This window comes from Pleurodeles waltl, chromosome 10, assembly GCF_031143425.1.
Source record: "Pleurodeles waltl isolate 20211129_DDA chromosome 10, aPleWal1.hap1.20221129, whole genome shotgun sequence".
Taxonomy (NCBI): Eukaryota; Metazoa; Chordata; class Amphibia; order Caudata; family Salamandridae; genus Pleurodeles; species Pleurodeles waltl.
Genome location: NC_090449.1, coordinates 603,115,335 through 603,133,200, shown reverse-complemented (window position 1 = coordinate 603,133,200; position 17,866 = coordinate 603,115,335). Strand labels below are relative to the sequence as shown.

Below are 17,866 nucleotides of genomic sequence, written 5' to 3'. Positions count from 1 at the left end.
CGGTCATTCTGACCGCAGCGGGCGGCGGTCGCCGCCCGCCATGCGGTCACCGCCAAATGCCCGCTCCGCGGTCAGGAGACCGCGGATGCCATTCTGGCTTTCCCGCTGGGCCGGCGGGCGACGCCAAAAGGGCGCCCGCCGGCCCAGCGGGAAAGGCCCTGCAACGAGGAAGCCGGCTCCGAATGGAGCCGGCGGAGTTGCAGGGGTGCGACGGGTGCAGTTGCACCCGTCGCGATTTTCACTGTCTGCAAAGCAGACAGTGAAAATCTTCATGGGGCCCTGTTAGGGGGCCCCTGCACTGCCCATGCCAGTGGCATGGGCAGTGCAGGGGCCCCCAGGGGCCCCACGACACCCGTTCCCGCCATCCTGTTCCTGGCGGTAAGAACTGCCAGAAACAGGGTGGCGGGAAGGGGGTCGGAATCCCCATGGCGGCGCTGCAAGCAGCGCCGCCATGGAGGATTCCCTGGGCCAGGGGAAAACCGGCGGGAAACCGCCGGTTCCCCTTTTCTGACCGCAGCTTTACCGCCGAGGTCAGAATGGCCCTGGAAGCACCTCCAGCCTGTTGGCGGTGCTTCCGTGGTCCCCGGAGGGTCGGAATGACCCCCTATATTTGGTATTCTTGAAAGGAATCAGAAGTGTACGCTTGTGGAATGAAATGAAAAATGCAAAAAAAATACTGTAATCTGCTATGAAATAAAAAGCAACCTGAATTGGTCAGTGGCTAGAATGTAACATTTGAAAAGTAGGGGATACCAGTTATTACAGTAAATCAGGAGCTGTAATCTGTGGTATCCCCATTGCAAAAGATGTTGGAAAGCACTGGGATGGGTGCTATTTGGCAGGGAAAAAACTGGGTTCAACAGACAGCAAGGTCAAAGAGAATCATGGTAAACTCTAACCTGAGAAACAAGATAGGCCAAATATTACAGCCTATATTACACATTATGGGGGTCATTATGACCCAGACGGACAGCGGTAAAATGGAGAAAAGTACTGCCAACAGGCTTTTCCCCATCTTATGACATTGGCGGTTTGGCCCAAGCCAAACCGCAAATGTACCACACCGTCTGCCATGGCAGTAACGATGCCTTCAGTCTCCAGCCATGCGGCCGTCACTAGCCCACCCGCAGGATTATGACCCCGCCTACTGCCAAGGTTTTCGTGGCATCCTTACCGCCATGAAAACCATGGCGGTAGGCACCATCAGTGCCAGGGAATTCCTTCCCTGTCACTGATGGGGTCTTCCCTGCCCCCTCCCCCTTCCCAGGTTCCCCGCCTAACCCCCCTAGCTCTCCAGACCCCCCACGACATACACGCACCTTCACTCACCAACATATACACGCATCCACACATTCATACCCTCATTCATCCATGCATGCATACATCCATTCACATCCACATCCACACACAGTGATATGCATACATGCACACACGCTTGCACACACCACAACATACACGCACTCACACATCCATCCACGCATCCACGCACACACGGACAACACGCAAGACTCACCCTCATTCACACACGCAGACATACACACACACACCCCCACCCACACACAAAACACCCCCCTCCCCTGTCGGAGCACCCGACTTACCTTTTGTGAGGGGGGTCCTCCAGCAGGAGACGGTTTCGGGGCGCTGCTGCCAGCAGCAGCGTCCATCAGCAGAACCGCACCAGCGCCACCTTACTGCCGTCCACCGGCATGACCACAGTCAGATTTCCACCATCCTTATGGTGGAAATCCGGCTATGGTCTGAATCCAGATGACGGCTGGTAGCCTCGGCGATGGTCTTCCGCGGCCATCGCCACGGCAGTAGGGGGGTTATTACGCCAATGTCATAATGAGGGTCTATATTTGGTTTGCCCCAAAGGATCTGGAATGTAAGCTTAAAGAATGAAATGAAAAATGCAAAAAATTTGACTGCAATCTGCTATCAAATAAAAAGCAACTTGAAGTGTACAGTGTCTAAAAGGTGACCCTTGAAAAGTAGGGGATACCAAATATTGCAGTGATGCAGGAGCTGTAATATGTGGCATCCCCACAGTAAAAGATTTTTTTGATAACTAAATTTTATTGAGTTTTCACAGTAAGTAAAACAAGAAACACATATGATATATCGGGGATACTGACAGCGGTCGAGCACAAAATGCACATTGAAATGACACATAGCAATAGTTAGGCAGCAACAATATTTCTACCTCTTGCGAGATCTTAAGCCAGCTGCCCAGCCATTTCCCCAGAACCAGCTGTGTTTGCGAGGACAGCCTCTGGCTTTGTAGATCGGTTTCTCTTGTTGTGAACATCAGTCCACCCCCTATTGCCACTGGCATATGGCAGGAGGAATGAAAATTCTCCAGCGAACAGCTATGTCACATATGGCAACCATCAGTGCCGTTTCCAAAAATGTCCTGTTGACAGTTGTGCCATTGTTCCCCAGAGCCCTTAAGGACTCCAAACAAAATCATCAAGGGAGGTAGAGTTCCCACCCCATCACTGTGGATAGCTGCCCTACCACCACCAACCAAAGCTTCTGGACTTCAGGACCCCCCAAACCACATGATAGAAATCAGCAGGGGAGTCGCCACAGCGAGGGCAAGTGGGCTCGGAGAGGAAGCCTGCACGGTGTAGTCTAGCTGGGGAAAGGTAGGCACTGTACAAGTAGTATGTTTGGATCAGGCCCAGCTTAGAAGATATGGTGATGATTCTGAGCGCCATAAGAGCGTCCCTCCAGTCATCATCCTACAGAGGACCTATTCAGTTCTCCCATCGAGCTCTAAGGTGGTCTAGTCAGCCCGGGGCATTAATGATCAAGGTACAGTAGATCTTAGAGACCCCATCCTTGCCCAGTGCACCCATGAGGAGTTTGGCTTCCAGGGGCTAAAGTCTGAGACGGGGTTGGTCTGGGGAACGGAGGAGTACAGGGTGTGCCTCAGTTGAAGATATTTGTTGAAATGCATGTTAGAAACAGGAGTAGGTCTTCTAAAGTTCTTGGAAGGACCATATATGTGTCCCTGACCAGACATTGCCTAACTGTGAGAGGCCTATAAAGCCCTATTTCCCAAAGCCCTGCAGTGACACAGTCTCTTGCAGCCAGGTGCCATGCCAGAGAGGGTTTGTTGTGTGAGTGTTGTGTTCCAGTGAAGTGAACGTGGTGAAAGGCAGAGCTCCAAGCCATGAGTACCGTTTTGGTCACAGTGGATGTATTTTGGGGGATTAGGGAATCATAGAGCATAGCCAATGCTTAAGGGAACCCTAGAAAGGATAGTTCTAGCTTTTAGGCGGGGTCCTACCATACCCCATTGACCCAATCGTGGATCACTAGAAGGTGGTATGCCTGATAATAAAGAAAGAGGTTGGCCATGCCCAATCCACCATCATATGGGGAACGTTGAAAGTGAGTAAGTGCTAGGTATGGCCTGGATCAATGCCATAGGAAAGAGGTGGCAATCTTATCTAGCGCTTTAAACCATGGTCATGGTATGGGGAGAGGCAGGTTTTGGAATTGGTATATAAACCATGACTGGAGCATCATTTTATATAATGCTATGCATCCCATAACGTTGAGAGGGAGGGTCTGTCATATAGTGAGGTCAGCCTTGGCTTTTCATGTCAGATGCTTGGAGTTGAGGGATCAGGTAAGTTCAGGGTGGTGCGCCACTCAAATGCCTAAATATTTAAAACTGAGCCGATGGATGGGAATGTTATTTTTCCAGTCAAAACAGTCAAGGGATGGGGCCAGGGGAACCAGTACAGTTAGAGGGGTTTATCCTAAGTCCTGAGGCCTCCCCAAAGTGTTGAAGAAGGTGGAAACAATGAGGACCACTCTTTTCAGGATTAACAAGGTATATTAGGACATCAGCCGCATATAAAGCTGTGCAGTCCTTGTGCCCTTTGCTCCATGTCCAGCCCTGCAGCTGTTCATCTCTGCAGATGAGGCATGCCAACGGCTCAATTGCTAAGGCAAATAGAAGTGGGGGCAGAGGGCAACTCTGTCTAGTCCCACAACTGATATGGAAGGCCTGAGAGAGAACACCATTAATTTGAACATGGGCAAAGGGGTTGGGGTAAAGGGCTTGGACCATTCCCTGGAAGTGAGGCCCCACCCAGGCATGCAACAACACTGATCGGAGGTAGCCTCAGTCCACCGTATCAGATGCTTTTTAAAGTCTATTAAAAGTAAGGCCAAGTCAGGGACCACAATATTTTTTAAAGCATCCTGCTTTCCTTTAAGCAAAATGGGCTGCATTTAAAAAAGTGATTGTTTTATTTAAAAGCACAGACATGGTGGCTGCTGATCCCAACAGGCCACCACCATACCTGTGATGGCAGTGAATCCTAGTAGATCACAAATAGTGACCTACCTTATTAATATTGATGAGGTAGGTCTAGTTGCAACCCACTATGAATCTCTAATGTGCCAGATATCACTTTTGTATATTGGTAATAGTGATTACCAAATAGAAAACCGCAAAACTAAATGCTATTTGGTAATCACTATTACCAATCTTTGTACATCTAGCCCTAAGTGAGTTGAGCATCACGCTTGAAAAGATGTGCAAGCAGTCTGCAAGCTATGGGTTTGAATCTGTGAATGCCACAAAGCACTACCTCAGACTTTCAATAAATTAGCGGCATGGGGTTGTGTGCTCACCCCTATTGCACACAAAGAAAAGTCCACTGGGTGTGTTCATTGCACTCTGAGATTTCTGAAATTGAAAGTAATTATACATGTGTTCACTACCTGTGCAAGTAATTCTTCTGGTATTTTTCTCTTATTCATTTTGGCTGCCTTCTGAAGAAGTTTTTTAGCATCCTGGCTTTTCCCTTGTATTAATAGCCAGCGTGGTGACTCTGGAAGAACCCTATTAGAGATAACAAATAGAGCAAAGAACATTTTTTTACTTTAAATCCAGCACTTGAGAAGCAAAATACTTTGGAAGTGAAAATAAATAAGTAAAAGACTGCATATTCAAATTTTGAATTGAGTCTGTTGATGAAAATTATTTGGAAGAGCTAAAGTCTGTGGAGCTAGTCAATAACTCTAGTATTGCCAAACAGCTGTGTTTATAGGTCCAGGCCAAATGTGAGAGAGATTGTAAAGAGTATGAGCCAATAACTAATCTTATTGAGTAGCTGCACAGTTAATAATCCTTTTAACACATGACTGTGCTAAATGTCTACTCTCCATTGCTCTTTCCACCTCCTCCAGCCCTTATAACCCTCCAGCACATTCCATCCAAGGCCTCCAACAGGGCAAAGGACAGGATTTGGGTGATGTTCTTGATGTGTGTGTGGTATCCTGCTCAACAACGAAGAATGATCAGTGATACGAACTGGCTAAGAGTTGGATAAAAGGCATGATGTTCGCTATTGATATTTAGAAAGCAAGAAAGCTAATAAACAGGCTGAATGTGACTAAAGTAACTACCCCACCCCCTTAAGAGTTAAACGGATTAAGCAAATACCCAGTAATTAGAGGTACACAGATGTGTCAGATTTGAAACAATTGACCAAAGCTATGCAGATTACATATTACTATTTTGCGGCGTCAAACAATATCTGGAGGCTTTTTGAAAGTTTGAAGAAAAACCATGTGACCTCCATTAAAGCAACTAGCAAAAACCTAATACAATGTCCAAATGGGAATTGCTCCGTAGCACCTGGTCTTATGTTGGGATGTAATCTAAACTAATGAGGAGCTAAATTACTGTGCGAGTGTTAAATGATTAGACCAGTGTTTATGATTTAGATGATTCTAGGTAAACTAACGGTAAGAAGTTTCCATCATGTTTTACTTTACGTTCTACTCCTTTTTAGGTTTCGCCTGCACAGCGCTTGTGCTGTGCTTGTGAAATCTATTGTGTTTAATATAAATCTTAAAAGGGGTTTACATCCTGCCCCCCTTGCTTTCCTTGCTTTTATTGGTTCCGGTGCTTGCCACTTACTTTTCCTCCGTTTCTATTGGCTGGCACACTATTTTCTTGCATTTGCCAATGCTTTTTCTAAGTGAGCTTCTCTTATCAGTTTCCTGGTGTCAAAGTACTGTTTTCATCCGCTTTATGCAACTTTTTTTAGATGAAGCCTAGGCAGCGCTCTGCTGTCTCTAAGATCTGCAAGTACCGCTTGTTTACTACTTCCAAATGAATGTTTTGCCTCTGCAGCGCTGCCTTATTACCGAAGCGCTCAGCCGATGCTCAGACCAGGTGTGCCTGGGTCAGTTTCACACTCCAATATTAAGCACGCACTCCACTGTTCCCCTAGGGTCCAAGCAGGGACCTTCTTGCAGGCTCCCGGGTTCTTTGTGCACTTTCTGGTGCCCCTGAGGCCAAAGCAGGCTTCCACAATTGTGTGCCTTTGTGGTGCGGAATCCCACGTGTGCTGAGGGATTCCCTGAGACCTGCATGCATGTCTACGTGTACAGTGGGATGTAAAAGTGCGCAATTCTTTAATGGTGGTCAAGCCTTTGTTTTTTTGTTTGCTGTCTCCTTCGCCCCACCCTTTCATTGCTTGCTTTGTACAGCTCCAACTAGACACCGTTAGACCACTTCACATCACTTAAATCCCTGGCATTTCCCAGCAGAGCAGATTTGTTTTCACTGAAGTCTTAAAACTTGTTTGGTTGGATGCTGTCGTCCCATTTCTCTGTGACATGTATTATGGGACTTTGCAGGTATTCACAGGCTGCGTGGTGCTCGCTGCCAGTTGTAAAAACGGCCGGAGACCGCTTGTGTTACACCTGGCCATTTCCTTCTCATCTCTTATCATTGGGCATACTCACCGTTTACGTTCTATATATAGCAACAGTATCGTGTCCGAGGCATGGGCTGTACAGCTAATCCGAGGTGGTTGGATGCGGAGGTGTTATATTGCACAGTGAAGACTGCGCCATGTGCTCTGCCAAAAAACGCCAGAGGTACAATTTTGCCACGCTGTGGGTGGGTGGATAAATTAACTTGTATATACTATGCTGTTTTAAGTACTTGTAGACCTCACTCACCCCACCCTTAAAAATAAACCTAAATTGAATGTGTCCTTATGTGATCTGACTGACTTATGTGATCTAACTTCGGGTCAAGTTTGTGCTATCTGGAACTGTCTTCGGGACATTTCATTTGGTCTAAATACATTGATGTCGGCTCACCAAGCTAAAACTTACAACAATAACAAAATAATTATTAATCTCATAGGCGAAAGTTAATGCATTTACCAATGCTAGTTTTAAATGCATGACATCTTTTATTGTATAAATCTACAACAGGGGAGCTCCATTGTCTTCTTGACAGACCTCAGTGATAATCCTTTTAGGGGCGTCACTGCTCAAATCTCATGTACATGCCTCTTGAGAGTGTTCTCTATTGTCTGCAGCCTCTGCTCACCTCATCCATCCTCTGTGGACCAGAATCTATCCAGAGCCCAGCGACAGTGAACTATTAACCGCTGTAGGAAGTTGGCTCTGTATATACTATTTCAAAATAAGAAATAGTGTGCACAGAGTCCAAGGGTTCCCCCTGGAAGTAAGATAGTGGCAAAAGTAGATAATTCTAATGCTCTGTTTTGTGGTAGTGTGGTCGAGCAATAGGCTTATCCGAGGGTAGTGTTAAGCATTTGTTGTACACACACAGGCAATAAATTAGGAACACACACTCAAAGACTTACTCCAGGCCAAGAGGTTTTTATATTGAAAAATATATTTTCTTAGTTTATTTTAAGAACCACAGGTTCAAGATTTAAGTTAAACACTTTAAATGTGAGGTACTTCACTTAGATACTTTAGGAACTTTGAATAAAAGCAATATCATATACAGTCTTTGTAAAAATTGCAATAAGCTATTTTCAAAGTGGACACTGCAAAAATCAATAGTTCCTGTGGGAGGTAAATAAAGGTTAGATTAGGAGGTAAGTAAAACATTTACAAGTCTCAGTTCTGGGGCATAGGCAGCCCACCGTTGGGGGTTTAAGGCAACCCCAAAGTTACCATACCAGCAGCTCAGGGCTGGTCAGGTGCAGAGGTCAAAAAAGTGCCTAAAACACATAGGCGCCTATGGAGAACTGGGGTGCTCCGGTTCCAGTCTGCCAGCAGGTAAGTACCTGCGTCCTCGGGAGGCAGACCAGGGGGGTTTTGTAGCGCACTGGGGGGGGGACACAAGTAGGCACGCAAGACACGCCCTCAGTGGCACAGGGGCAGCCGGATAGAGTGTGCAAAACAGCCATCAGGCTTCAGGTAGGAAACAATGGAGGGACCCCAGGGTCACTCTAGCGGTGCAGGCAGGCACAGGGGGGCTTCTCGGGACAGCCACCACCTGGGCAAGGCAGAGGGTCACCTGGGGGTCATTCCTGCGCTGAGGTTCAGTTCCTTCAGGTCCTGGGGGCTGCGGGTGCAGTGTTGGTTCCAGGCATCCGGTCCCTTGTTACAGGCAGTCGCGGTCAGGGGGAGCCTCTGGATTCTCTCTGCAGGCGTCGCTGTGGGTGCTCAGGGGGGGGTTGTCTCTGGTTACTCACGGGCTCGCAGTCGCTGGGGAGTCCTCCCTGAGGTGTTGGTTCTCTGAATCTCGAGCCGGGGGCGTTGGGTGCAGAGTGAGAAGTCTCACGCTTCGGGCGGGAAACGTGCAGTCTTTGAAAGTTGCTTCTTTGTTGCAAAGATGTAGCTGGTTTTGAACAGGGCCGCTGTTCACAGGGGTTTCTTGGTCCTTTAGTTCAGGGCAGTCCTCTGAGGCTTCAGAGGTTGCTGGTCCCTGTTGGATACGTCGCTGGTTGCAGGTTTTCGAACTTGGAGACAGGCCGGTAGGGCTGAGGCCAAAGCAGTTGTTGTCTTCCGCCTTCTCAGCAGGCTTGTAGGTCTGCAGTCCTTCTTGTTTCTTCAGGTTGCAGGAATTTGGTTTCCTAGGTTCTGGGGTGCCCCTAACTACTGAATTTAGGGGGGTGTTTAGGTCTGGGAGGGCAGTAGCCAATGACTACTGTCCTTGAGGGTGTCTACACCCTCTTTGTGCCTCCTCCCTGAAGGAAGGGGAGCACATCCCTATTCCTATTGGGGGAATCTTCCAAAATCAAGATGGAGGATTTCTAAAGGCAGGGGTCACCTCAGCTCAGGACACCTTAGGGGCTGTCCTGACTGGTGGGTGACTCCTCCTTGTTTTTCTCATTATCTCCCCTGGACTTGCCACCAAAAGTGGGGGCTCTGTCCAGGGGGCGGGCATCTCCACTAGCTGGAGTGCCCTGGGGCATTGTGACACTAAGCTTGAGCCTTTGAGGCTCACTGCTAGGTGTTACAGTTCCTGCAGGGGGGGTGTTAAGCATCTCCACCCAGTGCAGGCTTTTTTTCTGGCCTCAGAGAGCACAAAGGCTCTCACCCCAGGGGGTCAGAAACTCGTCTCTCAGCAGCAGGCTGGCACAGACCAGTCAGTCCTGCACTGAAGGATTGGGTAAAATACAGGGGGCATCTCTAAGATGCCCTCTGTGTGCATTTTTTAATAAATCCACCACTGGCATCAGTGTGGGTTTATTATTCTGAGAAGTTTGATACCAAACTTCCCAGTATTCAGTGTAGCCATTATGGAACTGTGGAGTTCGTTTTTTGACAAATTCCCAGACCGTATACTTAATATGGCCACACTGTACTTACAATGTCTAAGAATAGACTTAGACACTGTAGGGGCATATTGCCCATGCAGCTATGCCCTCACCTGTGGTATATTGCGCCCTGCCCTAGGGCTGTAAGGCCTGCTAAAGGGGTGACTTACCTATGCCACAGGCGGTATTTTGTGTGCATGGCACCCTGAGGGGGATGCCATGTCGACTTTGCTTTTTTCTCCCCACCAACACAGACAATCTGCAATGGCAGTGTACATGTGTTAGGTGAGGGGTCTTTAAGGGTGGCACAACACATGCTGCAGCCCTTACAGACCTTCCCTGGTCACAGGGCCCTTGGTACCACTAGTACGTTTTACAAGGGACTTATCTGTGTGCCAGGGGTGTGCCAATTGTGGAAACAATGGTACATTTTTAGTGATTGAACACTGGTGCTGGGGCCTTGTTAGCAGGGTCCCAGCACACTCTCAGTCAAGTCAGCATCAGTATCAGGCAAAAAGTGGGGGGTAACTGCAACAGGGAGCCATTTTCCTACAACCGCTGCATGCCATATTTTCTATTTGTTTTGTCCTTCATTCACTTCATTGTACATTGTCTTTGGCGGATTACCTTAAGTTCTGGTATTAGTTTACCCTCATCTCTTTGTGAGTTTTCCTTGTGACAGCCTGTGTTTGGTCCTTCATAGGCCAGGTCCTATTTTTCTCCAGGCCTTTCAATGATGCTGACCTCCTGTCAATTTCCCGTACAGACTTACTTCTACTTGTGTTAGTTTCCATTTCAACTTTCACACTTCATTTCCAGCCCCTTTTCATGTCACTTTCCCTGACTATGCCCACAGCTTCCCTAAAGTAGTAGCCATTTTGTAGAATCGGAAATACCCCTTTAGGCTCCAGTTTTATACGTGCAGTTAATACATTTTTACAGTGAACCCTGCAATGATGTAACTGAACACTTGCTCATTGCCTATTGCCGAGATGATATATTTAAGTGGCTGTTAAATACCTTTCTGGTAATTGTGTGCCTGAGCCACAGGCAAGGCCTATATCGAGTCATTACTGAGCTGCAGGTAAGAGAAATAAGGCTATTAGCACCTCCCTTCCATCCCAATGAATTCACCACACCAGGTGAGCAGAGTAGAACTGCTCTTCTGGACCATTGCAGCAGCAGGTCTCTCTTGTGAAACTGCTTTTTCTGCCACTATGTGCAGTCCTTGTCAAAGGGGAAATGTAATCCCAAAGGTGGCAGAATGATACAAAAAACAAGCATGTCTGTTTGTGTATGTTTTTAAGGTACTTGGGTATTTGGACTTACATTGCCCTGCTGACTTGTGTGGGGAAGGGTGTGGCGTCCTCCCCAGACCAAAAGCATGAAACGGACCATGCCACATACAGAGTTCTATAAAAGACGTCTTTATTTCTCAGCATACAATCACACACTGCACTCTGATCATGTCATAACCATTAATAACCATACCTTAACACCTTTCAGCAATTATGTAATTCCTCTATTGCGTCTGCTTAGAACAGCAAGGGTCCTAGAACACTCAATCTCATGACACTACATCTCCCCCCTTGTTAAATAGAAAGTATAAACAACAGTCACGTTACATGTCTTCAATATGTTATGGAAGCACTTGCAGTAGTCAGCCAGAGAAAAGTTGTATAAAGTAGTTGAGATACACTCTGGTTGTACACCAATGGCATTGGTTCTGATGCTTGATCAAGGCTGTTAGGCAGGATTGCCTCATTCATAATTGTATGAGCCGATGAACTTCATAGAAAGTGCTTAAAATGTGACGAGTCCTGTATGATGGACTATCCAGGATGATGCACCATCACCATGTATCCTTTTCACATCACCATCCTCAGAACATCGACTTCAAATGAAGTGTCTGTTTTATACTTTCATTTCTGTTTGACCAGGAACCAAACTTTCTGGTCAGCAAGTTTTTGTTTTGCACTTAGGAGAAGGTCCACTGTCCACTGTGGCAGTTTGCTTCCGATGCCTCTCCCAAATATTAATGTGGTAGGACTCTAACCAGTTGTGGAGTGAGGAATTGAACGAGAAGCACAGAGGGCTTGACACAGGGCCTGGCTCTATTTGATTCCCTCCATCGATGCTCGTCGAACTACCCTTTTGAGGGTATCCATGAATAGTTCCACATCACCATTGACATGGGGCCACAGAGGTGTACTCTTTTGATGCTTGACATTTAGTCTGACCAGCATCTCCTGGAATTCTTTGCTGTTGAGTGGTGGACCATTGCCAGATTTGAGCATGGCGGGGATACCCCATGCTGCAAAAATGTCATCCAGCCGCTTGATGACCTTGTCATAGGTTGTCGATGATAGTTCCTCTACTAAAGGAAAGCATGACTACTCATCAATGACTACCATGAGATGATGCCCATATTCTAAGGGCCCAAAGAAATCAACTGTAACTCTTTCCCAAATCTGTGCAAGATGGTCAGACATCGACAATGGATGCTGCATCTCTTTTGGGGAAAGGCGCTTGCAAAGATGGCACTCTTTTAGTTCCCTCTCAACTCGCTCGCCTAGCTGCGGGAACCACATTCAGTATCTTGGGGCTCTTTTATTGGCTGCAATGCCACAATTTCCTTCATGGGCTAGTACTATGACTTACTGTCTTAGGCTCACAGGTATCACAATTCTCGTGCCTCTAAATATAACACCTTCCCTGGTCACAGATAGTTCATCCTGTACATTTTAGAATTTTTAAAATTAAACATCGTCAGCAAAAGGCCCAGTGGTCTTTTTCCACAATTGAGTTGAAAAAATGTCTGTCTTCTTCCACAATTCAGTTGAAATTATGTCTTTGAGGATAAGCATGCTCTTATTGGCATCAGTAGCAGCAACAATTTGTTCAATGGATAGAGCTGCTGGTGTACTGGACTTGACAATGAAGTCAATGTACTTCTCAGCCATTTTAGATGTCACAATGTGATTATGTAGTGGTATTTGTAAAAAGTAATCAGCAGGGTTCAGATCTTTACCCAGCTTGTGCACAGTTGCATAGTCATACTCTGCAGTCGCAACGCCCACCTCTCAATGCGAATACCTCAACCGTCGCCTCAGTTACTACACGCCCACCCGTCAACTTCGCTCCGCCAACCTCGCACTCGCCGCCGTCCCTCGCATCCGCCGCACCACGGCAGGTGGGAAATCCTTCTCCTACCTGGCAGCCAAGACATGGAATTCCCTCCCCACCAACCTCAGGACCACCCAGGACCACCTCGCATTCCGGAGGCAACTCAAGACCTGGCTCTTTGAGCAGCAGTAACCCCCTCCCCCTAGTGCCTTGAGACCCTCACGGGTGAGTAGCGCGCTTTATAAATGTTTTTTGATTTTTGATTTTGATTTTTTTTGATCAGCAAGTAACTGGCTCACATGTGTAAGAGCCTTGTCATGGCAAAGGACCGATCAATGATGCCATGCTGCAACCATGTTCTAGTTCTTTCTCAACAGCTTCTTGTAAGTGAAAAGCGACTCGGTGGTGCAGCTGGATAAGAAGTGCGAATGTCCTTATCAATGTAAAATTACACTTCCACTGTCTTGAGCCTTCCTAGGCCATGAAACAAAGATGGAAACTGACTTATAATTTCAGATTGAATGTGACGGTTATAATTGAGAGATGTCAGTCCCATGTCAGCAGCAGTGGCAAAACTATGTAGGCATGCACTGGACGAAGTTCCTTCAAGAACTTGGATTGGTGCTTACACTGATACTGCTTTATGTAGCATTGTCACTATGAATGACCCTTGACTCTGCAATGGTGTAGAAGCAGCCACATGTATACTTTCATGCTTGACGGCTGGGGTGAGGCACAGGAGGCAAATTATTGAATTTCTCCACTGGCATGATGTACCACTGTCTACCACTGACTATGATAAAGGGTTATGGGGCAACTGTTGACTTTTATTATAATCTTGGGGCAGTGTCAAAATGAATTCAGTTGTTTTGTTTGATGGTTTGCATTTGTCTTTTTCTTCCTTGCAAGCATCCAAACCAACATGCACCTGTTCTTCCTTGGTCGACATCATCATCGCACATCCACCTTCTTCACTGGCGCTTGATAATGATGTTGAAGAATCTTTGTAGGATGAACTTCACAGCGATCAGATTTGTCTGGTTTGTACTTGTCGTAACTGATGGTGTTTTTTGGCTCTCTGGGCGTGGCTAGAATGCTTCTGGAACCTTCTGGCATCCATTTTCTCTTCTCACTGTGACGTATTTAGTTTTTCTTTCACTTTGCAAACAGTTATGAAGTGGTTTTCTTTCCCACAACCTCTGCATATCTGTCCTACTGCTGGACATTTACCTTCATGGGGAAATTAAAACCCATATCGGAAACACATTTTTTTCTTCTTTGAACCGTCGACTTGTGTGCATCTATCTTGTACTTATGCTTTGTTTTCACAACTAACACTAATTCATGTTTCATTGTTCCAGCTTCCATATCAGCATCTTGTCGATCTGCTCTTTCATCGGCTCCTGTTTTAATTAATATTTTCTCTAGACTGAGCGTCTCTCTCAAAATGCGTCTTCTGAAAGAGTCTGAAAGACAGCCCTTGATGACTCAGGCATATGGCTTCTTCACTAAACTTGCAGTGTTTGATGTGGACATCAAGTCCATTGTTTCACCAGCTTGCTGTCACGCTTTATTGAAAATGTACTTTTCATACTCAACATTCGGCATCAGATTGAACTTGGTACTCAATGCTTCCTTGATCTAATTGTACAATGCTGCATCAGTCTGCAATATTTTCATCACCACTTCTTTTACTCCATCATTGGCATGGTTTTTTTAAATACTTCTTTTAGGGCATCTATGAAATCATCGAACATCTCAAATCCTTGCATTCGATCTGGTGCCAATATTTTGCTTTTTGACAAAGTTCAATGCCTGTGGTGTTTACAGAAACACTACTGCATCTCACATTGCGATGTTTTTCGCAGCCATTGAAAACATCTGCTATTCCGATTACTTTTGGTGCACTGGATGCCACTCGCTGCTCTGCACGCATCAGGTTCTCATCCGGGATTGGGTCATCACACCTGGTTCAAGGTTGTGTGGCACTTCCTTTGCTCTTGCTGGTAAGTACATTTGTACTTTTGTACCTAGTTATCACTGCCTTTAGTGTTTGCTTTGCATGGATGATGGCTCTCTGTGATGGCGTGATGCAATATTATATTTCTTCCTTCAACTTACCAATGAATTCTGGTGGGCTTTTTGAAAACACTCCTCTGCAGGGCCTTTCACTTCTTCAAGAACTGTAGGTGGGATGGAGCAGGGCTTTGACTCCACACAATGAGAACTTGGAATTGCTTCTCATAGATTTGGGCACATGTGGCATGCATGGGCAGCTTACTGTGTCATTGCAAACTCTGAGGGAGAGCAGTCTTATTTCTTTGGGGCACGTATCCCCTACTTGTCGCCAGTTGTAGCGTCTTCCCCAGCCTGGGAGCATGCAAAGGACCACGCCACACACAGAGCTCTGTAACAGTCATCTTTATTCCTCAGCAGGCAATCACACACTGCACTCTGATCATGTCATAACTTCATAACTGCTAGTAACCACATCTTAACACCTCCCCGCAAGCTATGTAATTGTTCTATTGACCCTGCCTACAACTGTAGGGGTTCTAGCGCACATAGTCTCACAACACCACAATTGGCAAGTGTGGAGTAGAAGGATGCAATGTTTCAAAAGAGAGAGCTGATGCTGAAATGTTCCAAAGAAGCAATATAAGGGGCACCGTTAAGTTGGTGGATGGGATGTGACCCACCAGTACATGGGACATTACAGGAATAGGGAGCTGCCAGCCACAGAATACTCACTTTGTCAGCCTGTAACTTTAGCTCTAGCCTGCAAAGGAAGCATTCTCATTGGTTGGGTAGTGCTCTCCATTCCATTCAGGGAGATCATGCACATTACTGCAATTAAGTACTGTGTCATAAGTTAATGTTTGTATTGATTTTTTTAATATTGGTTTTTTTTTCTAAGGGCTCATGTAATCCACAAAGATATTAAGCAACAATTACTATTATTATGACCAATGTGCTTGCTGCAGCCAGCTAATGCCATTATCAAGTTAAGAGGTTTCTTTCCAAACTACATTACAAAGGTTTCCTTTGACAATACAGTTGCTAGGGAACAAGTAATCTACAAAGCACTTGTCGGAAATTGAGGCAAGCAGGCCACCAGCAGCAAGTGAGATAATGGGGCAATGCACTTCTTTTGAAGATCTTGGATAAAAACCTGTGGCCTGGGGTGCAATCTCTGGACTGGTTGTGGTGCGACCTCTTAAATGGGGTAACCACCTCTGGTGCAAGCCCACACCTGATAAGACTCACCCTATTGATCTCCAGGCTAAAAGTGCATTTACAACCCATTTCTTATCTGATTACATTTTTGATCAGGTCTATTAGATAAACAATGTTAAACACCCTTAATATATTTTAGCCAGGGAATTTTATATCAATGGTCAAGATAAAGACAATCGGATATAATTTCCATTTTCAATGTTGCTGCTTGAAAGCCATAGCAATCTACATACTCACAGCCAACTTCCTAGTGTAATTTTGTCATGATTCAATACTGTTTATCTCTAGAATAATTATGCCTCTGAGTATTCTTCAGTTTATTTAAAAAAAGCAAAAGGTCTCAAATGTAATTACTATACACTTATATACTCAAGATTTAAAGCATAGTTCTAAAAGGAATTGTTTACTGAATTAGATTGCATCAACATTTCTTGACTTACCAAATGTAGAAGAAAAGCAGAGCCATAGGCACTGATCCCACCAACTGCAACAACCTCCAGTTGCGAATGCCATACGCTAGTCCAGCCAAAACCATCAGGCCAACGGCAAAGCAGATATGGGAAATAATTGTGGCATACGCTCGTTGGGAGACTCCAACCCATTCAGCAACTGAAGCATAAGAAAAGACAGAGAAGAGACATTGGTAAGTCCCCGGAGAGTGACACCAGCATGGAAATTTGAAGAGGTTCTGGAAGAGATGCTGTCAAAGGCACTGAATGAGGTCTTTGATGAGAAAATGGAATACAGTATAGAGGAGTCATTGGGTGAAAATTTGGTAGTGACATTAAGGAAAACATCTCAGGAGGCATTCAAAGAGGCGTTGAGAGACAGGTTGCAAGAGGCAATGTAAGAGACAAAGCAAGATGTTGGAAGTTCTTGTCAGTGGGTCCTAAAGGTATTCAGATGCCATCCACCTCAAATCTTTGGCCTCTCTACAGACCACAGACAGCAATGGTCACACATGTGGAAATATTACCTGGAAAAATGTGTAGATGAGTAGCACAACTTTCAAAATAATGGATTTCCAAAGGGAAACAAATGCAGTGCTTACACCAGGTGAGTGAGTGAGTGAGTGTGTGGTGTGTGTGGGGGACGATGAAGTAGAGGTGATGAAAGGAAGTATGTGCAGGAGAGAGTTAAAAGATGGTGCTGAAGAGGAAAGAGATGATGTGTGAGATATGCAGATGTAGGATTTCGGAAGGATGTGGAGAGAAAGGGGGCCTAAGTGTCTAAAATAGTGAGAGACTGTAGAGAAAACTGGTGTGAAGGGCAGAAAGTTTCAGTTCTCAATATCACAACAAAATCATTGTTACTCATCTATTTGATACAGCTAGCAAAGATTGGAAAAGCCAATGGGTCTGCATGGTTTAAGTGTAGGCTCCTTGTGTTATGTTTGGTTGTAGTAACCAAAAACTCAGACACCCAAGATACTGGTTAGGTTTGCTGCTATGTGAAGCACTTGATTGTGGTTCACATGTTTACAGACATACCTCTCAGAAAGAATTCACAGTTACACTTTCCTGGCCATGAACCTTTTAGAGATCCTTCACCAACTTCAGTCCCCTTGAAGCACTGCTGCATATGTGCAATACTGTAAGGACTCCCTGCAAACTGTCACTGCAGGGAATGGTATGCCATGTCGTCTGTAGCCTCACAAAAGGGCCAAGATCAGAGTGTGTGCATGATTTTTCAACTCCTCCACACATGCATGTAGAATGAGGGAGACAGGTTAAAACACTCATTCTACATACTAATGGTTGGTAAGCAGACTTGTGTAACACCGCCTAGTGTTTCATGGTGTATTTTGATTACTCATATTCTTCACCAGCAGGTGTGCACATTACCTGCATTTTACAAGGTTGAATCCGCATTGTGCTAAGTAAATCAGTCATCCGTTTGAGGTCAATAACATGAGCTCTATCCACCTAAAT

General features: G+C 45.7%; 1 protein-coding gene across 1 annotated transcript in view; it reads right to left on the bottom strand.

Moving 5' to 3' along the window:
• The window catches only part of LOC138261748 (solute carrier family 22 member 13-like), a 394,165-nt gene that overhangs the window by 219,946 nt on the left and 156,353 nt on the right, over positions 1–17,866 (bottom strand). The window contains exons 4-5 of the mRNA XM_069211069.1: positions 16,376–16,544; positions 4,747–4,867 (exon numbers count right to left, since the gene is read on the bottom strand). Of these exons, the coding sequence (XP_069067170.1) occupies positions 4,747–4,867; positions 16,376–16,544 (290 nt within the window). The remainder of the gene's footprint in view (positions 1–4,746; positions 4,868–16,375; positions 16,545–17,866) is intronic.